At 42.3% G+C, this 18,534-nt stretch overlaps 1 protein-coding gene across 2 annotated transcripts in view; it reads left to right on the top strand.

Annotated features, from left to right (window-relative positions):
• JHY (junctional cadherin complex regulator) overlaps positions 1-18,534 on the top strand; it is a 58,407-nt gene that overhangs the window by 15,975 nt on the left and 23,898 nt on the right. For both annotated transcript variants that reach the window (XM_046016557.1, XM_046016558.1), the window contains exons 3-4: positions 967-1,486; positions 17,591-17,704. In XM_046016557.1, coding sequence (XP_045872513.1) covers positions 967-1,486; positions 17,591-17,704 — 634 coding nt within the window. The remainder of the gene's footprint in view (positions 1-966; positions 1,487-17,590; positions 17,705-18,534) is intronic.

The raw sequence follows: 18,534 nt of genomic DNA, 5'->3' as shown, positions 1-18,534 counted from the left end.
TCTGTAAACGGGAATATCAAGAAGCATAAAAAGCCTAGGTGATTTACATTTTCTTTTTGATTAGAGGATTGCATCTACTATACTCAAGGAAGGAAAATCTCTCCCATTTAGCTTCTGAAGATCAAAGGGGCCATTAAACATACCATATTACCAGCATTTTTTTCTTTTTTTGGTTAAGACCAGGAGGTGCTTTACAAATTGAGACTGTCATGAGGAAAAGGGAAGACTTTCCTTGGGATCATATGCCCTGATTATGGACTAGCCCGTGTCCCTATGGTGAGACCATATGTTTAACCTTTTGCTGAAGTAGGGCCATCCTACAGCCGACCTGTGTTTTGTTTTGTGTGCATCCATGTGACAAACCCACAGAACATGAACTAAGAACTTTCCTGTGAGCCACCGTCTGATTCTAAACATTGGGGTTTCTTTCTTCAGTATATGCATCAAAATCTACAAAGACAAGATGAAAAGCAAAATACTTTAAAGGAGGATGAACCTAGGTAGGAATTCAGTTAAGATAAATCTTGCTTCCCCTCACAGGAGGGGCAGACGGAGGAAACGCTCATCCAGGCAGTAATGGCATTTTCTTCCCAGATAAGCGCCCAAATGTATCTGTCACTGGCCAAAACGAGAAATTAGGTTTATCTTCGCTAGCTGAAGTGTTTACGGTGTGCATAAGTCATAGCTCCCCTTGAACCATAGCGATGCACTGGCGTGATTTTCAGCGGGCTTGGGGCATTCGTAAATTAACTATCCCCCATTTTTATTCCGTAATTTAATGAATGAATAATTAAAACCTTTTTGTCCTTATGTGTACTCCATAAACCTAATTTGAGCCTCAGTTATGTCTTCAATACGTAAGTCGTAAAAGGAAATTATAGGAGAAAGATTCAACTAAGATAATTAAACATAACGTGCAAATGCATTTTAATTAAGGACTTGACATTTCCTTTCTGCTTTGGGCAGCCAACAACCAGCAGAAGACAAATACTCAGACCTCCGATATGACCCGAACTGGAAGAGTAAGACAGACGAGAGAAAGTTGTTGACTATGGACGCATTGCCAGAGTCTGTAGACAGCTCTTCCGAAAATCTGATTCCGGATCCCCTGTACCCTTCCAAGGAGACGTCGATGGAACTCTCCGGGGAGAAAGGTGAACCCAAGAGTAGCCCCCAGAGTGTTGCCTCCTTACTCGGCAGTGAATTTTTAAGCCCAAACTATGAGCGGGGCGCCCATCGCAGCCAGCCATTTTCGGAGCTGAGCGACAGCGATCTGGCGGAGAAGTCCAGCAAGCTCTCTCGTTACTTGAAGAGTTCAAGTTCACATCGTGAGGTTTTCCTGCCAGGATCACGTGGCCGTCGGCGAAGGAAGTCCAAACAATACTTCGTGGAAAAAAACAAGCTGACTTTGGGATTACCTACTCCTAAAACGGACTCTTACCTTCAACTGCACAATAAAAAAAGGGGGGACATTCTCCCGGAACAGGTATGTAAGTGCTACTTAGTAATCTCCTCCAAGCACTACTGGCCTGGAATGTGCCTTTGTTTGCCGTGGCTGGAGATCGTTTCCTTTGAGGTGGTGATGTCATTCTAACCATGGGGCTGAGTAAAACAAATGCAATATCCCTTGCTCCTCTTTGAAGAATCAGGGGAATTATTCCACAATTTTTTTTTCAAGATTTAATTTATTTGACAGAGAGAGAGAGAGAGTGCAAGTAGGCAGAGCGGCAGGCAGAAGGAGAGGGAGAAGCAGGGATCCCGCCAGGCTGGGTCCCAGGACCCTGGGATCATGATCTGAGCGGAAGGCAGATGCTTAACAGACTGAGCCACCCAGGCACCCCTCATTCCACTAATTTTTAAGAGCAAAATCAAAGCCATCAATGGTTTACAGTGCTGTAATTCAATTAATATATCCAAAACATTTCCATTCAGGGAACCATGGATTTTTTTTTAATATTTTATTTATTTGACAGAGAGAAATTACAACTAGGCAGAGAGGCAGGCAGAGAGAGAGGAGGAAGCAGGCCCCCTGCGGAGCAGAGAGCCCGATGCGGGGCTCGATCCCAGGACCCTGAGATCATGACCTGAGCCAAAGGCAGAGGCTTTAACCCACTGAGCCACCCAGGCGCCCCAGATTTTTTTTTTAATTGCATACTCCATTAGATAAAATCAGGACTGAAGGTTTGACTTCCTGTGTTGGTTGCCTTTCTCTCTACAACAACCACTGACTTTCAACTCTATTAAATGTCCCAATACGTTGGAGGTGACATGACACACTCATGTCAGTAACAGCAACACGCACACAAGTGATTCTCAACTTCAATTTTTATATACATTTTGGGTGGTGGTAGGATGGCGGCAGGCTATAGCATGTGATGGTTTGGTTTGGGAGTTTTTAAGATTTATTTCTTTGAGAGAGTGCATGCAAGAGAGAGAGAGAGAAAGCACAAGCAAAAAAAGCAGGAGCCGGGGGGTAGGGCAGAAGGAGAGGGAGAAGCAGACTCCTCACGAAGCAGTGAGCCCAATGTGGGGCTTGATCCCAGGACCCCAAGATCATGATCAGAGCCAAAGGCAGATGCTTAACCAACTGAGCCACCCAGGCACCTTTTTAATTATCCAGTTTTTCTTTTTAATTATCCAGATGATTCTACTATCTTTCCAACCACAACTGATAATCACTACACCGTCCTTTATTCTGTGCAAATGATATAATTAAACTTCAGTCTCTCCATCTATAAAATCAGAACAGTAAGTGCCCTCCCTTTCTCCTCTCATCATTTCAAGAGTGAATTCTATCCCGAATGATGGATTCAAATCTATTGGAGTCAGTAGCCTTAACTCTATTTCATGGGCACTCAGATCCTATCAGACCAACTCCTAGTGGACATGTCCATGGACATATGAAAAGAATAGCTAGATCAGTATATCCACCATCCTTCTTGGGAGGATCAGCTTGAAATTCATTGCCTACTGTGAGGTCATTTTCAAATATGAAGGAAAGGTTATTACATTACATGGGGATGCCCTTAGACCTATTCCAAATTCAAACTGGTAAATGCTCCAACCTGTTCTAACCTGTAAGTATTTTTTTGATAGAACATGAAAAGGAGGTAGGTGAACATTTGTGATTTTTCTCTTAATTCAGAAAGTCCCTTTATAGTCTTAAAGGATTATGGTAACATCCTTGCCTTTGTAACGGATAATAAAACAGAGGAATGGATGTAGTACGTTCAGCTGAATTCTCGAAACAGTTGGCTGAATGCAAAAGAATTATCAACAATCTGTCCCAATTTTAGATGTTAATGTACCTTTCATAAAGTATATGAAATTTTGGATTTTGCTTGGTTGCTCCTTTAAAAATGTAAATTCCACAGTCCGTTATCTGTGAGAAGTATTTATAACCAGTAATTTCTCCCACACTAGAAAAATATTTTTCATTTATTTTTAAACGTGTTCTCAAAAGAAGCCAGTCTAGAAGGAGAGACAAATAGGCCAAAAGAAAGTTATAATAGAAGTGAAAATAGCTTTATTATAAACTCTTTAATTGCTGATTTCTTAATTGCTAATTTTTCTTAGTAGTTATAACTTCATTTACAAACAATATTGGGGTGAGCTGACTTTCAGTGATTCCGTAGCACAATTTCTTGTTAGGGAGTGAGAAAACTTTAAGCATTTTTAGCTTGCTCTATCTTTAAGCTCATAAATTAGTCTTTGAGGTAGCCGTTGACCTTGTCTACCACCTTCTCCAGGTTCAAATGTCTAAGGGCCAATTGCTAATTATACTCAAAACTGTTTCTTTCACCATTTCCAACCTACATTTCCTTCCTCTTACTCCTCTTCTTTTAAATATTTATTTTTATTTTTATTTATTTATTCGACAGACAGAGATCACAAGTAGGCAGAGAGGCAGGCAGAGAGAAAGGGGGGAAGCAGGCTTCCTGCTGAGCAGAGAGCCCGATGTGGGCCTCAATCCCAGGACCCTGGGATCATGACCTGAGCCGAAGGCAGAGGCTTTAACCCACTGAGCCACCCAGGCGCCCCTCCTCTTCTTTTAAAAAGGATAGAAATTAGTTTGACTTAACAGTGATAGGATATGTGTAACTGTTTTATTGAATTATAGTCAATAGCACTGAACAATATGTTCCTTTTGAGTCATCATTTACATATGACGTATGTGCACGTCTTTCTGTCCCTACAGATTATAGGTTTCCATATGGGCAAGAACTTGCTTTGTACCTATTTTCAATCTTCATGGTAACTAGCCTAACACACTGTAAGGTCTCAGTAAATAGACGGGGAATGAGAAATGGACCTCTTCCATCACCTCCAGACTTACTCTCTTTAGTACAAATTTTATGTGAAGGGAAAATGGTATTTTCTAGAGCAGTGGTTTGAAAACCTGGCTGGATATTAGATTCACCTGAGAAACTAATTTTAAAAAGGGATTCTTGGCTTCACGTAGACCAACTGACATCTTTGGGTAAGACCCTGAGCGCCAGTATTTTTGTTTCAAAGATCTTCAAGTGATTCCAATGTGTAGCCAGGTTTGAGACGCACTTTTCCAGACTAGAGCAATGGTTCTCATCCTTGGCTTCACGATGGAATCATCTGGAAAATTAAAAGAATACTGATTCCTTGGCCTACTGAAGCCCTGAATTTCTGATTTAATTCATCTAGGGTGCACTGTCGGCATGGGGATTTTTTTCCAAAGCTCCCCAAGTGATTCTAATGCTCAGCTAAGATTGAGAACCATTGCTTCAGATCAGGGATTCTCAAACATTAGTTGAATCAGAAGCAACTGGAGGGCTTATTAAAACACTGCTGGACCTAACTTAGGGGCTTCTGATTCAGTAGGTACAGGGTGGGATCCAAGAATTTTAATTTTCTACACAGTTCTGGGTGGTGCCACTTCCGCTGTCGGGCCACTGAGAACCCCTGATCTTTTTTTTTTTTTTTAAGATTTTATTTATTTATTTGACAGACAGAGATCACAAGTAGGCAGAGAGGGAGGCAGAGAGAGAGAGGAGGAAGCGGGCTCCCCGCTGAGCAGAGAGCCCGATGTGGGGCTCGATCTCAGGACCCTGAGATCGTGACCTGAGCTGAAGGCAGAGGCTTTAACCCACTGAGCCACCCAGGCGCCCCACCCCTGATCTCTTTTTCCCCTCAAACTTTAAGGCATTTATGAACCACCCAGAATCTTGTTAACATACAGATTTTCATCCAGTAGGTCTGGGATGAGACTCAGGCGTGTGGATTTCTAACAAGTGCCCAGCTGATGTCAAGGCTGCTGGTCCATGGACTACACATAAAACACATACAGGGTTTTCCAAAAACCGGAAGTCACAGTTGTGTAAGTCAGTAGCCATAGAGCACTGAGGTTTTCAATGGCTGATAGGATTATTCCGCTGATTTGCGAACAGGAGGTAGAATTGGAGGTAGCAGGTTTGGAGGATATGGTTTTAGATTAAGCAGCATCTATCTGGAAAGTTTTCGTATTTGAAAAGCTATTTTCTCCTCTTAACGCCTTTGAAAGAGATGAGCAATGTCTTACAACCAGAAATACTGAAAGGATAAATGACATCTATCCCAAATGAATGACTAAATGTCAGTTACCGTTATACAGTGAAGAAAAGCAGCTTTTTAATACATCATTTTGTCACAAGCATTTAGGTCCAGCTGAATTACACATGGCCTTAAGTTGTGTATTGTCTTTGGGAAGATCTGGAAGCACATCTAAGAAGCTTATGACATCCCCCCAAAAATGTCAACAGTTGTTTTTTTTTTTTTAAATAGAACTCAAAAAGCTGAACTTCAGATGAAAAATAAAAGCAGGGATAATAAAGAAGGCTCTGGACATTAAGAATCATGAGAGAATCTAGCACTACCAGAGAGTGTATTTTAAATCCTCAATAATTAAATACTAGAATGATATTTGATGCATACATAGACAGAAAAATGGAGCAACAGAGTAGAAACTGCAGAAACAGAACAAAACTACATATGAGAATATAGGAGATGATACTATGATTTGATAAGGCATATCTCAAATCATTGAGGAAATGGTGCATTGTTCCATAAAACAACTGGGTAGCCATGTGGGAGAAAATGAAGTCAGATCCATAACTCATATCATACAAGATAAATTCCAAATGGACCAAATATATAATTTTTAAAAATTAAACCACAAAAATACTAGGGGGGGAAGAAGCACATTCTCTCATAACCTCAAAATGGTTGAAAATCCAAAATCTACAAAAGATTTGATAAATTTGACTACATAAATACAAAATACTTCTATAGGAAAAAGCATGAGAGTCAAAATACAAAGAACGAAAATTTCTTTTTTAGATTTTTATTTATTTATTTGACAGACATATCACAAGGAGAGAGGCAGGCAGAGAGAGAGAGAGAGAGAGAGAGTGGAGGAAGCAGGCTCCCCACTGAGCAGAGAGCCCGATGCGGGGGCTCGACCCTGAGATCATGACCTAGCCGAAGGCAGAGGCTCTAACCCACTGAGCCACCCAGGCGCTCCAAGAACGAAAATATTTCTAATTCATATCGCAGATGAAACTCTAATATTGCTAATATATAAAGAGCTTCTAGAAATCAAGACTAAAAATCCCAATACAAAAATAAAGACCAAAAGTCAAGAGAAAATTCACAGAAAAGTTAAGTCATAGATCTATGAAATACATGAAAAGATATCCAACCTCAGCCATTAGAAAAGAAATATAAGTCAATACTACATTGGGATTCTATTTTTCACCTATAATTAAACCAACAAAATTCCAAATGTTTGATGTAGGCAAAAAAAGTACAACATCAGAGTGGTGAGATAAGAAATTGGTATAACCAGTGTGGAGGATAATTTGTTAATATCCCTTTAAAATACAAATACACATACTCCTTGAAAAAGTAAAACATAATGGAAGAGAATAGACTTCAGAGCCAAGGTGGCTGGCACTGTCACCTGCTCTCTGACCTTGGGCAGGTTGCTTAACCCCTATGTGCTCAGTTTCCTCATTCCTTAAAAAAACATATATATACATATATGTATATATGTGTATGTATATATATGTATATGTGTGTGTGTGTATATGTGTGTGTGTGTGTATATATATATATAACAGTACTTTCCTCACAGGATTGTTAAGAAGACTAAATACATAGGTTAATATATGTAGTGTGGTTAGATCAATGCCTGCATTATAACCAACGCTATATAATTGTTAGCAAAGATTATTTTTATTCGACCCAATACATCACACTCCTAGGAATTTTTCCTAGTTATATATGTGCAGTTTTGAAATAACTCCTGTACAACGTTATTCATTTCAGCCTTCTTTCAGAGAAAGATTGGAAACTACCCAGATATCTATCACGTGGGTAATACTGAAATTATAGTACATCCATAGAATAAAGTACATTGTAGCTGTTAAAAAATAATAATAATGAGGATGTTCTCCATGAACGGTTTTGGACAACTTACCAGAGTTTTTTTTTTATTATTAAGGGAAAAATCAAACATACAAAACAGTGCACACAGTGTAAAAAAGTGAGGAAGGATAAAGCTCTGTGTTTCATTAGGTATGCATAAAAAAAAAACTGGAAAGATATGCTGGTGATTAATTGTGAAGGGTGGACAGGGATGGGAGCACAGCCTTCCATTTGATCCTTTTAGAGCTCTTATTTTTTTAATGATTTTATTTATTTATTTGACGGACTTGGGGGGAGACAATACAAGCAGGAAGAGTGAGAGAGGGAGAAGCAGTCCAGTCCCCGCCCTGCCCTGCAGCAGAGAGCCCAATGCAGGGCTCGATCTCAGGACCCTGGACTCAGGACCTGAGCCAATGGCAGACGCTTAACGACTGAGCCGCGCAGGCGCGCTATAGCTCTTATTTTTGAACCATGCCTATGGATTCACAGGACACAACATTTTGTAATAACTCTTGTAACTTCACGCCCACTGACCGCTCAGGGTCCCCTACATTGCCTTCTTTGCTTGTAAATAGTGGCTCAGAGCAGAACCATCCGTTTCTAAATTAAACTGCTCCACAATTATGTTTGCCATTTTTCATCTGTACCATGCGCATTTTTCATCTGTTGATCGTACATTAGAACGCCCTGGGAAAATCACCTTGGAATTCAGGAACTCTCTATCACAGGACGTGTGAAGGCAGGCCGGTTCCTACTGATATAAAACCCAAAACACACTAGAGGGCGCCTGAGTATCACCTGTCATCCAGTGACTTTGCAGCTGAATATTCAGGGCCTTCTTTTTTTATTCATGAGTTGTTCAGGGTTTGTCTGAAACTCATTAGTTAGAATTTGAGTCCATTTCTGAGCTACCATTAAAAGACATTTGTGTCTTGAAAAAGGAGTTACCTTTCTATCTTGATTCCAATGTGACTTTGAAGACCGATGAAGGGTGCTTTAGACCTTATTCTTCTCTTGGAAATTACAGATACTTTATGAAAACAAATACGGAAAGGTTACTTGGTCCCCTATAGTCTCCCAGACAAAATAAAGCGCTATCAAGAATCCACTACCCAGGGCTGCCTGGGTGGCTCCGTGGGTTAAGGCCTTTGCCTTTGGCTCAGGTCATGATCCCAGGGTCCTGGGCTTGAGTCCCTTATCAGACTCTCTGCTCAGCAGGGAGCCTGCTTCTTCTCTCTCTGCCTGCTCTGCCTGCTTGTGATCTCCTCTGTCAAATAAATAAATAAAGTCTTTTAAAAAAAATCCACTACCCATTTTGGGGCGCCTGCGGGGGGGCTCAGTCGTTAAGTGTCTGCCTTTGGCTTAAGTCACAAGCCCAGGGTGCTGGCATTGGGCTGGGCTCCTTGCCCAGAGGGAAGCCTGCTTGTATTCCCTCTCTTACCATCTCTCTCTGTCTAAATAAATAAATAAAATCTTGAAAAAACAAAAGAAAGAAATCCACTACCCATTTTAAGATCAGTGTACATTCGTGGCTCTTGCTGGGATAGCAGGTCAGTCAGGCGATCTCAGGGCCTTTATTAAGCACCAACTTTGTGCTCGGGGCTCAGTGCTAGGGAGGTACCAGAGAACATCTCTGAGGAGATGTCATTCAAGTTGAGACGTGAACAGATAAGAAGAGAAAACTGTGGAAGCTCTGGGAGACAGGTTTGGTCTGTGCCAGCTGTGGCAGCAGCCCTCTCCCCTGGGGACAACACGATGTTACAGGAGAAAAAAATAAAACCAAAACAAAGCACTAATTTGGAAGTCACAATCATGGGTTATATCCTGGCTCTTCAGCGAACTACATGGTAGCACTTCCTAGATATTTGAGCAAGAGACTCTTTAAGACTGATATTCTTTATCTATCATATGGGGTCAATTCCTGCCTTGGAGCCTACTAGAAAAAAATTATACAGAGCTCCTGACACGTGGCAGATGGTATAGGGAAGCTACTGTCAACACTGGGCATTCTCAAGCCATAGGAAGAGAAAGGAACCACTCAGAGTAGGACCTTATAAATAGATTTTTGTTTTCTTCTTCAGGTCATAGTGCCTCAAAGTAAAAGGGATAGCACTTCGGGTAGAATAAAAAATTGTAGCTGAAAGGGTAGCATTTTGGTGCCCTAGTAGCCCAACCTATGGTAGGACTCTCAGAGGACTCAGAAAACACACGTCACACTTGCCATGTTGTGGGTCAGATTCAAACTCTCGGAGTGGTACACAAGGCTCTCCCGCGTCCTAGCCGCTTCTGCTGCCTCAGCCATTTCCTTTGTCATCTCCACCCCGCCCCCGCCCCGCCACCCTACGACCCCTACCATCCTCTGGGAACTCACAGCTCCCAGAGCCCAGCATCTCCCCTGCGTTTCTGGTCATGCTGATGGACCACTCTTCCTTGTCTTGTTTGGGAAAAACTTACCCTCCCTCTTGAGATGCAGCTCAAAGGCCTCTGCCTTCTACCACAGAGCCAGGATTATGGGATGACCGAGTGAGATATTGTATGTGAAAGCTTTGTAGAATATGCAGCCCTGCTTTGTAGAACATGTAGCCCTATGTATTTATTACTGAACATCTGATTTGAATTTAGTCTCCTACTCGATAAGACTAATATTTTAATTTAAAAAACATTTATTTGAGAGAAAGAGAGCATGAATGGGAGGGGCAGAGGGAGAAGTTAGAGAGAATCTCATGCAGACCCCCGACTGAGCAGAGCCTGATGCAGGGGTCCATCTCACAAACCATAAGATCATGACCTGAGCCAAAATCAAGAGTCAGAGATTTAACTGACTGAGCCACCCACGTACCCCTAGACTCATATTTAAGTGACACATTGCTCTCATTTTCTGTAGTTTTAGATTTAGTAAAATTTTGGTTGTCTATAAAATTAAGCTGTACCTTTATTTCAACGATGATCATCTTTTTCTAATTATATTTGTTTAGAAACGTAATTTTTTTTTTAGAATTCTTCTAGTTTGGGTGGTTTTTTTTTTTTTAAGATTTTATTTATTTATTTGAGAGAGAGAGAGCTTAAGTAGGCAGAGAGGCAGGCAGAGAGAGCGGGGGTGGAGGAGAAGCAGGCTCCCCGCTGAGCAGAGAGCCCAATATGGGGCTCAATCCCAGGACCCTGAGATCATGACCTGACCAGAAGGCAGATGCTTAACCCACTGAGCCACCCAGGCGCCCCTGGGTAGCATTTTTGAGTCTCACCTCTATCATACTCATAAAAATTATTCTTCTATAGAGTAAGAGCTCTGTATCTTCATTGATTGGGGGTTTTTTTCTTTTGCCCTGTGTGACCACGACAAGAGCACTTACTTAGGACATCATAATTCAAATTGAACTTCATGGTTTTTTCCCAGCATAACGCATTTCCTCAGGCATCGGTCTGTGCGCGCTGATCAGCACTTAGTTGGTTTAGCTACGAATTGTGTGATCTATGGAGCATCACTCCATTCAGTCAGCATTACTAACGAGGGATCCATGCAAAGGAAACTTCCCGCATAACTAAAGCCTGTCCTTTCAGAAACCAGAACATTAACCTAAGCCATCATTTCCCAGGTCAGCTTTCATCAACGTGCTGGAGGGCCTGACAGGCTGGTGCTAGCTTAGCTGGGGCCGTGGCCCTTGGCTCTGTGGTAAAGTCCTGAGCTGTGGCAATGGGAAGAAGGACGCTCTGCTTCTTCCCTGAATGCCCCAGACTGCTAGGGGTCTGCAGTCATTTTTGCTGCTGTCAGTGTATCTGCTGTTTAGCAGCTCCTGGCCTCGTGTGAAGCAGACATGTTGGGAGTCAGTACAAGGCCTCTTGAGTGGCTCAGTCGATTAAGTGTCCGACTCTTGATCTCAGCCTAGGTCACGATCTCAGGGTCCTGGGACTGAGCCCCGCACTGGGCTCCTTGCTCAGTGCAGAGTCGACTTGGGATTCTCCCTCTCTCTCTCTCCCTGAGCCCCTCCCCCTGCTCAAGTGAGCTCTCTCTAAAATAAATAACTAAATCTTTAAAAGGCATTTTTTTAAAGAAAGGACCTAAGAATATAACTTCCTTTGATTTTTTTTAGTATATGTGCTGCCGAAGCGAGCACTCCTTTGATTTTTTTAAAAATAACTATTTCCCCTAATCTTTTTCAGTTTTCCATGTCCCACCCCTCAGAATTGTTCTCTTGCCTTTTGTTCATTGGGCCATTCTAAATTACTTTACTTTGTTTCCATGAAAATAACAACTCTCTATTCACACTCAGATTTCTCCAAATTATCTAACCTTTATATACATGTTATAATTTTAACAAAACAGAATAGACATAAACAGGTTTGTGAACAATTGTAAAATCTTCTTGGTAAGCATAGGACCCAACTGATGGACAGAAATCTCAGGACATCCTAGAGAGGAGTGGGGAGTCATAAGCCTCAGCTATGGGTATCAGTTGGGAGATCTTAAAGTAAGGACTGGAGAGGATTACTGAATCCAATGAGTTGAGGAGAAGACGAATACTTTTGTGTTGTACATATCTAGATTGTGACGATGGGAGTGTGGGGAAATAGGGTAGAGAAATTGGCAGGTTCCTTTCATGCAGGCCCTTGTACGTCATTGTAAAGCAGGGGCTCTCAGAATATGGTCCCTGGAACCCAGTGGCATCATCATTGCCGGTGAAGTTGTTAGAAGGGCAAATTCTTGGTTCCCATCCCAGACCTCTTGAATCAGAAACTCTGGGGTGAGGCCCAGCAATCTGCTTTAATAAGCCCTCCAAGTGATTCTAACGCACGCTCAAGTTTTAGAACCGCTGTGCTAAGGAGATATGGCTTTCCTCTACATGCCGTGGAATTACTGAAAGATTTTACTAATGGAGTAATTTGAATTCTGTGGCCATCCAGAGGTCACGCTTACATATCCCTAGTAGTGTCATACAGAGTTCGGGTTACTTGGTTAATCAAACACAAGGTACTCCTAAAAATCTCTTTCATATTCTTGAAAACAGTTCATTGCTTCATTCATTTACATATATTTAGTAAGACCTTACTAGGTACCAGGCATTGTCTTAGGTACTTAGAATATAACACTGAACAAAAACCAAAAATCCCAACCCCCATGGGGCTAACTTTCTAGTAGGAGGAGATGGACAATAGACAAAAATAGATAAATCGTGTATTTGTAGGTGGTGGAAGTGCTAGGGAGAGAAAGAGAGCAGAGAAATAGGGAGCTGGGGGTGGGGGCGGAAATTACGGTTAAGGGGGTCATGAAGAGCGTGTCATGCAAATATTTGAGGAAAGAATGTTCCTCAAAGAGGTAACAGCACATGAGAACGGTGACGGCCCAGTGGTCCTGGGCAGAGTGAGCAAGGGAAAGGGAAAGATAAGGCCTGCTTTCCACATTATTTTGTTGACGGCTGGCTACCTGACTTTATTATAAACCATAAATCTAGCCAGATAAACAAGTCGATTCTATGTATTCTGATGTAAATCGGGAATGCAGTGCTCCACGTAGACAGACCTTTCATTCAATGATATTTACGGAGCATGTATGTGCCAGGCTCGTGTGACTAGCCCAGCAGAACGGAGACTTACAGTCTCGAGGGGAAACAAACCTCATTACCAAGCCAACACTTGTTACAAAAAGGAAAGTACAAAGTGCCAAAGCCGTGAGCTCAGGTGCCTTTGTTGTAATCTCTGAGGAGTCAAGAAAGGCTTCCTGGAGGAGATTCTATTTCAGCCCAGGCTGGAACAGCAGCAGTGAATGGGACTGGTCGGAATAAGTGAGGGGAAGAGGTGTTTCCCAGCAAAGATGGCCTATGCACAAACCCTGGAAACAAGGGTGCCTGTGACCCAAGCACAGAGTTAAGAAAGCACAATGTGAAAAGAACAAGAAGTACAGAATGAAGGACCTTTAAAGATTAAGAACAATGGGGAAGCACTGAAGGATTTGAAAGCAATGGCTAGCATAATTAGCTTGGGGGTTTTATTTTTAAAGATTTTATTTATTTATTTGACAGAGAGAGATCACAAGTAGGCAGAGAGGCAGGCAGAGAGAGAGGAAGGGAAGCAGGCTCCCTGCCGAGCAGAGAGCCCGATACAGGGCTCGATCCCAAGACCCCGAGATCATGACCGGAGCCGAAGGCAGAGGCTTTAACCCACTAAGCCACCCAGGCGCCCCTAGCTTGGGGGTTTTAAAAACGGCAGGACCTTATGTGGAAAATGAATGCAAAAAAGTAGTATCTCCAATGGTTTCAATGTCCTCACATTCTGATGGAGCGTCTGTGTGTGAAATGCGTTATGAAGTGTTCTGCACGAATGGAGAAAGTGACCAACAGCAGAGCCAAATAGTTATTCTCTGATGGTATTAACAACTGTGTTTTGTCTCTTAATGGCTGAATCATGAATACAAATCCCCAGATAATTCAAACAGCTGTGCAAAATATCCGTGTTGGAGCCTGACAATGGCGGACTCCTGGTGCCGCCATGCCTCCGCCTCTCCCGCCGGCCATGTGTCAAGAGAGAGAGGTTAGTGGGCTTGGACTGCCTCAGAGCACAGTGTCTCAGAAACAGAACAGAACTAATACGGCGGATCACTCGTTAGCCAAGTTAACCAATGCTCGCCGAATCCAGTGCTTAGGTCCCGAAGAGAGGGATTAAGTAACAGATGTGTTGGAGTGACGGTAAGCAAATAATACATTTAAGAAAAAAATTCAGACGCTCTGGCCTATTTTAATTTGGCTATGTGCTAGTTGTTAATACCATCAGAGAATAACAAGGAAACGGATATGTTAACTGGGGGGCTCCGCACAATGTCCATGATAATAAAAAAGAAACAATAAACAATATCAAGGAATAAAGGAGCAAAACTTGCAGTGATTGCAGAACTTAAGGGTAATATGCTTTCTAGACATGTTTCAGTGTGTGTCTGTGCAGAGACACTAATTCACATACAGCTCTCAGTGTAAAGCCTCAACTTTTTTGTGTGGTGCCCATTCTCTAAGAACCTGATGAGTTTCTTTGAGAGAGAAGTAGCCGCCCAATCTAGCTCAGCTGTACTCAATCTGAGTTGCTTTCCTTCCTACAAACCCTCACTTCAAAGCAAGGAACATAATGTACAATTTTTTAATGGCTCTAGACCCAGGCACTCAGGCTCTCTGCTCTGCGCCTTACCTCAGTGTAAACACCTAATCAGGATTGCCCGCGTTTCATCAATAGCAGCCAAATGCAATTCGAGAACCACAAGCCTTTGAAGTCCTCCCAGCAAAGGCCGGTTTTCTAGTCTGGGATAATGACATGCCATGATTGCTGTCTTTGTTGTATCTTTTCAGTAGAGAAGCAATTATAGGCCCCAATTTAACAGAATAGACATTACACAGCTTATGATGCTCAAAATGCAATTTCATTTGATCATTTTCTCGATTTGATTGGTATTAATAGAATGGTTCACAAAAAAAAAAAAAAAAATAGCTGGCAGAGGTTGTGTCCCATTCCACTTTCAAAGAGATAATGTAGAAGTATGCTTTACTTGCCCTGAGACTCTCACTGGGGTGATTCTGACACCGAGTTCCACCCGAACAGCCCGTGGATGAAAATACCACACATCCTACGCTCTCTGGGGAAAGAAAGCATAGGACAATGTATTTGTAATTTGGAAACTTTTTGCCAGAGCTGTGTGTAAGGGTTCCCATCCCGGGCAGTCAAACAATCGGAATCACAGCGGCAGACTGAATTAATTAAACCAAGTCCCCTTTACAAAAGCCAGAGAAATCAAACATCCTAGCGGCGGGTCTATGATTCAACCCAATTTTTTCTCCCAAGCTCCAGATAACATTTTTGTCCAAGACATCACCTGTTTGAGGTTTGAAAAAGGATTATTTCCTCGCCCACTGAGGCGGCCTATTTAGATCCCCCCCACCCGCAAACTCTCTTGGCCTTCATTTCTTGTCCAGGAAAGAGATGATTTTTTTTTAATATTTTATTTATTTGACAGAGAGAAATCACAAGTAGGCAGAGAGGCAGGCAGAGAGAGAGGGGGAAGCAGGCTCCCTGCGGAGCAAAGAGTCCAATGCGGGACTCGATCCCAGGACTCTGGGATCATGACCTGAGCCGAAGGCAGAGGCTTTAACCCACTGAACCACCCAGGCACCCCACAGGAAAGAGATGATTTTACTTGTAACTGAGTGGTGTTTCCTTTTAACATCATGGCAATAAGGGATAGAGTCCTTTGCAATAAAAGGGCCAATGTTATAAAACCTAATACTTTTATAGTCCCCTCATGTTTCTTAAACCAGTGCCAAGAGAGGGACTGAGAGATGGCATCATGACACACAGTTCCTGATCTGCATGGCAGCATTTATATTCCTAAACTCTCTGTTGCAGAGCAGGTTACACTGTTACATGGAGTTGGGAAGTTTTCCTTTTGCAGAGTAGGTAATCTTTCAAAATCTGTTGTGTTGCTCCTATTTAATTTTTTAAAGATTTTATTTATTTGTCAGAGAGAGAGAGCAGAAGCAGGGGGACAGGCAGGCAGAGGGAGAAGCAGGCTCCTTGGCACAGGGCTCAATCCCAGGATCCTGGGATCATGACCTGAGCCAAAGCCAGATGTGTAACCAGCTGAGTCACCCAGACCTCCCGAGTACTCCTATTTGAAATCAGGAAAATCCCATGATCCAATAATACTTTTTACCCTTGTATTTGCTATGATATTCAAGCATGAAGAAGTCTCAATTTTCATTTTTTCCCATTTTCAGATCCACCCTTAAGTATCGAAACTTCCATACCATCTGTTTGCCACACTATGCACTCGAGTGCAGCAACGATGACAGGTATTGCTTGTGGCCACAGAACCGGCATCAAGCAGTGAGGAATGAGGTTATCTTTAACGTCAGACGCTGGCTTATTAATATTTAACAAATATTTCCCCCTCTCTCCCGATTGAATAGCAGTCTGCATAAATGCAAAGTAAAAGTAAGAAATAGCAGGAGAATCTGAACACAAACGTGATGATTCTGGGGGTGCCTGAGTAGCTCAGTTAATTAAGCATCTGCCTTTGGCTCAGGTCATGATCCTGGGGTCCTGGGACCAAGCCCCACGTCGAACTCCCTGCTCAGTAGAGAGTGTGCTACCCCCCACACACTCATGCTCTCATCCTTTCTCTCTCTCAAATAAATAAAATCTTTTAAAAAATAATAAAGTATAAAACTATCTGGGACCACCCCAGACCTTCTGATTTAATTGGTCTGAGATGGGACCAGGGCACTGATATTTTGTCGTTCTAACATCTAACTAAAGTTGAGAACCTCCGATCTACATCATTCAAATTCACTGACTGCCGGCATTACAATTTCTGCAAGTCAAAGATGATATTTCAAAATTGCTAAATATGAGACTCTGGAGTTAGACTGCCCAGCTCCTCCACTTATGGATTCTGGGCAAGTTCCTTAATGTCTCTGTCCCTCAGTTTTCTCCTCTGCAAAAAGAGGGGGTAAGAGTAATACATACTGATAGAATATATTCTAAGTGCTTACAACAGCGACTAGCACACCACAAACATTCCATGTATATTAAATATTGTTATTTCATTGTGCTCATTATCTTGAAGCATAGTGTTATTTCACTGTTCATTATTTCTCTTATGACACTCAGCATTTGTTGCTACATCCAGTTCAGATAACTCTTCTAAAATTGGGTCCCATCAGTGTGTACTGAACACTTTTTTTTTTTAAGATTATTTATTTATTTATTTAACAGAGATCAAGTAGGCAGAGAGACAGGCAGAGAGAGGGAGGAAGCAGGCTCCCCGCCGAGTAGAGAGCCCAATGCAGGGCTCCATCCCAGGACCCTGAGATCACGACCCGAGCCAAAGGCAGAGGCTTTAACCCACTGGGCCACCCAGGCACCCCTGTACTGAACATTTAAACTAAATAGTAGTTTGACCTCAAAGCACCAATTCTCACATCATGCCTATAAGAGAAAACATTATTTATTCCCGTTTTCCTTGGGAACAACCCAGGTCCCCAAGGACTAAGACATATCCTTGAACTGAAAATAAAATGTACCCCTGCAAGACCGCTTTCTAGAGCACACAGATGAGCCTCGTGGCTCTAAGACTTAAAACAAATCCCATTAACACGCTTTATATGTTTTACCCTCTTAGATCTCCTACCCCATCAGTGTAACTGACGAAACGTACATTCAGAACGCCAAAGAGAGCGAAAATGCTGCCATCAATCCTGAAGACCAATGGCATCAGAGAGCCCAACAGCTAAAGGTTACCTGCTAGATTAAACTTTAAATGGGTTTCAAGGGTTACTGCTAAATATGAGTAATGTTCATGACTCACTTCTTATCCCTTACAGGGTTATTCTTATGCGTGAGAGTAGTGACCCACCCTTGTGAGGGTAAGACTGGTTTCTGCCCAGATAGGTCATTGCTTGTTCAGCCTGCCAAGTCTACCCACTTTTCCAAAGGTTCTAAATTTCCTAGAAGAAAAATCATCACATCACCCTTTAAACATTCAGAGTTAAAACCCCAAACAGAAGCAAGGCGTAGAGAAAATGTGGGGTGGGGGGCAGAAGGAGTCACAGCTGCAAAACACTGTCCAAATCCGCCCTGCTCCCAAGTCTGTTTCCTTAACGGCATCCCTAGCTGATGGGGAACACAATCGCTGAAAATGGGTGAGAATCCCCAGAACTTCCCTGAACCCTCCTTTTTGCAGGATGGGAAAGCCTACTAACAAGTAATTTAGCATGAAAACATCCTTTTCTGACCCTGGGTTTACTACTCTGACATCATAATGTGATTTTAGGGAAGCTTTTTGCGAAATAGTCCTCACTGACCATTTCTCTAGAAGAGAAGAAACACCAGCAGATAATTTCTTCTGGAACCAGTGTGTGGAGTTCTGTGGAGCAGTCATTCTTACACCAGATTTTTTTCCCCCGCTGAAAGAGGGGTGAGCCCTACAAAGTCACCCAGCCTAGAAAGCCTGACACCATCAGTTCAAACTATGTACAGTGCTAAAGGTATAAGAAAAAGAAAGTTCATTCCTGTTTCAGAGAATTTAGAAAAGAGGGCCTGCCTAGATCATCTTTTTTCCTTCCC

The sequence above is a fragment of the Meles meles genome, chromosome 8, assembly GCF_922984935.1.
Source record: "Meles meles chromosome 8, mMelMel3.1 paternal haplotype, whole genome shotgun sequence".
In the NCBI taxonomy this organism is placed as follows: domain Eukaryota; kingdom Metazoa; phylum Chordata; class Mammalia; order Carnivora; family Mustelidae; genus Meles; species Meles meles.
Note: the sequence above shows the minus strand (reverse complement) of the source record. Positions and strands in the feature narration are given on the sequence as shown.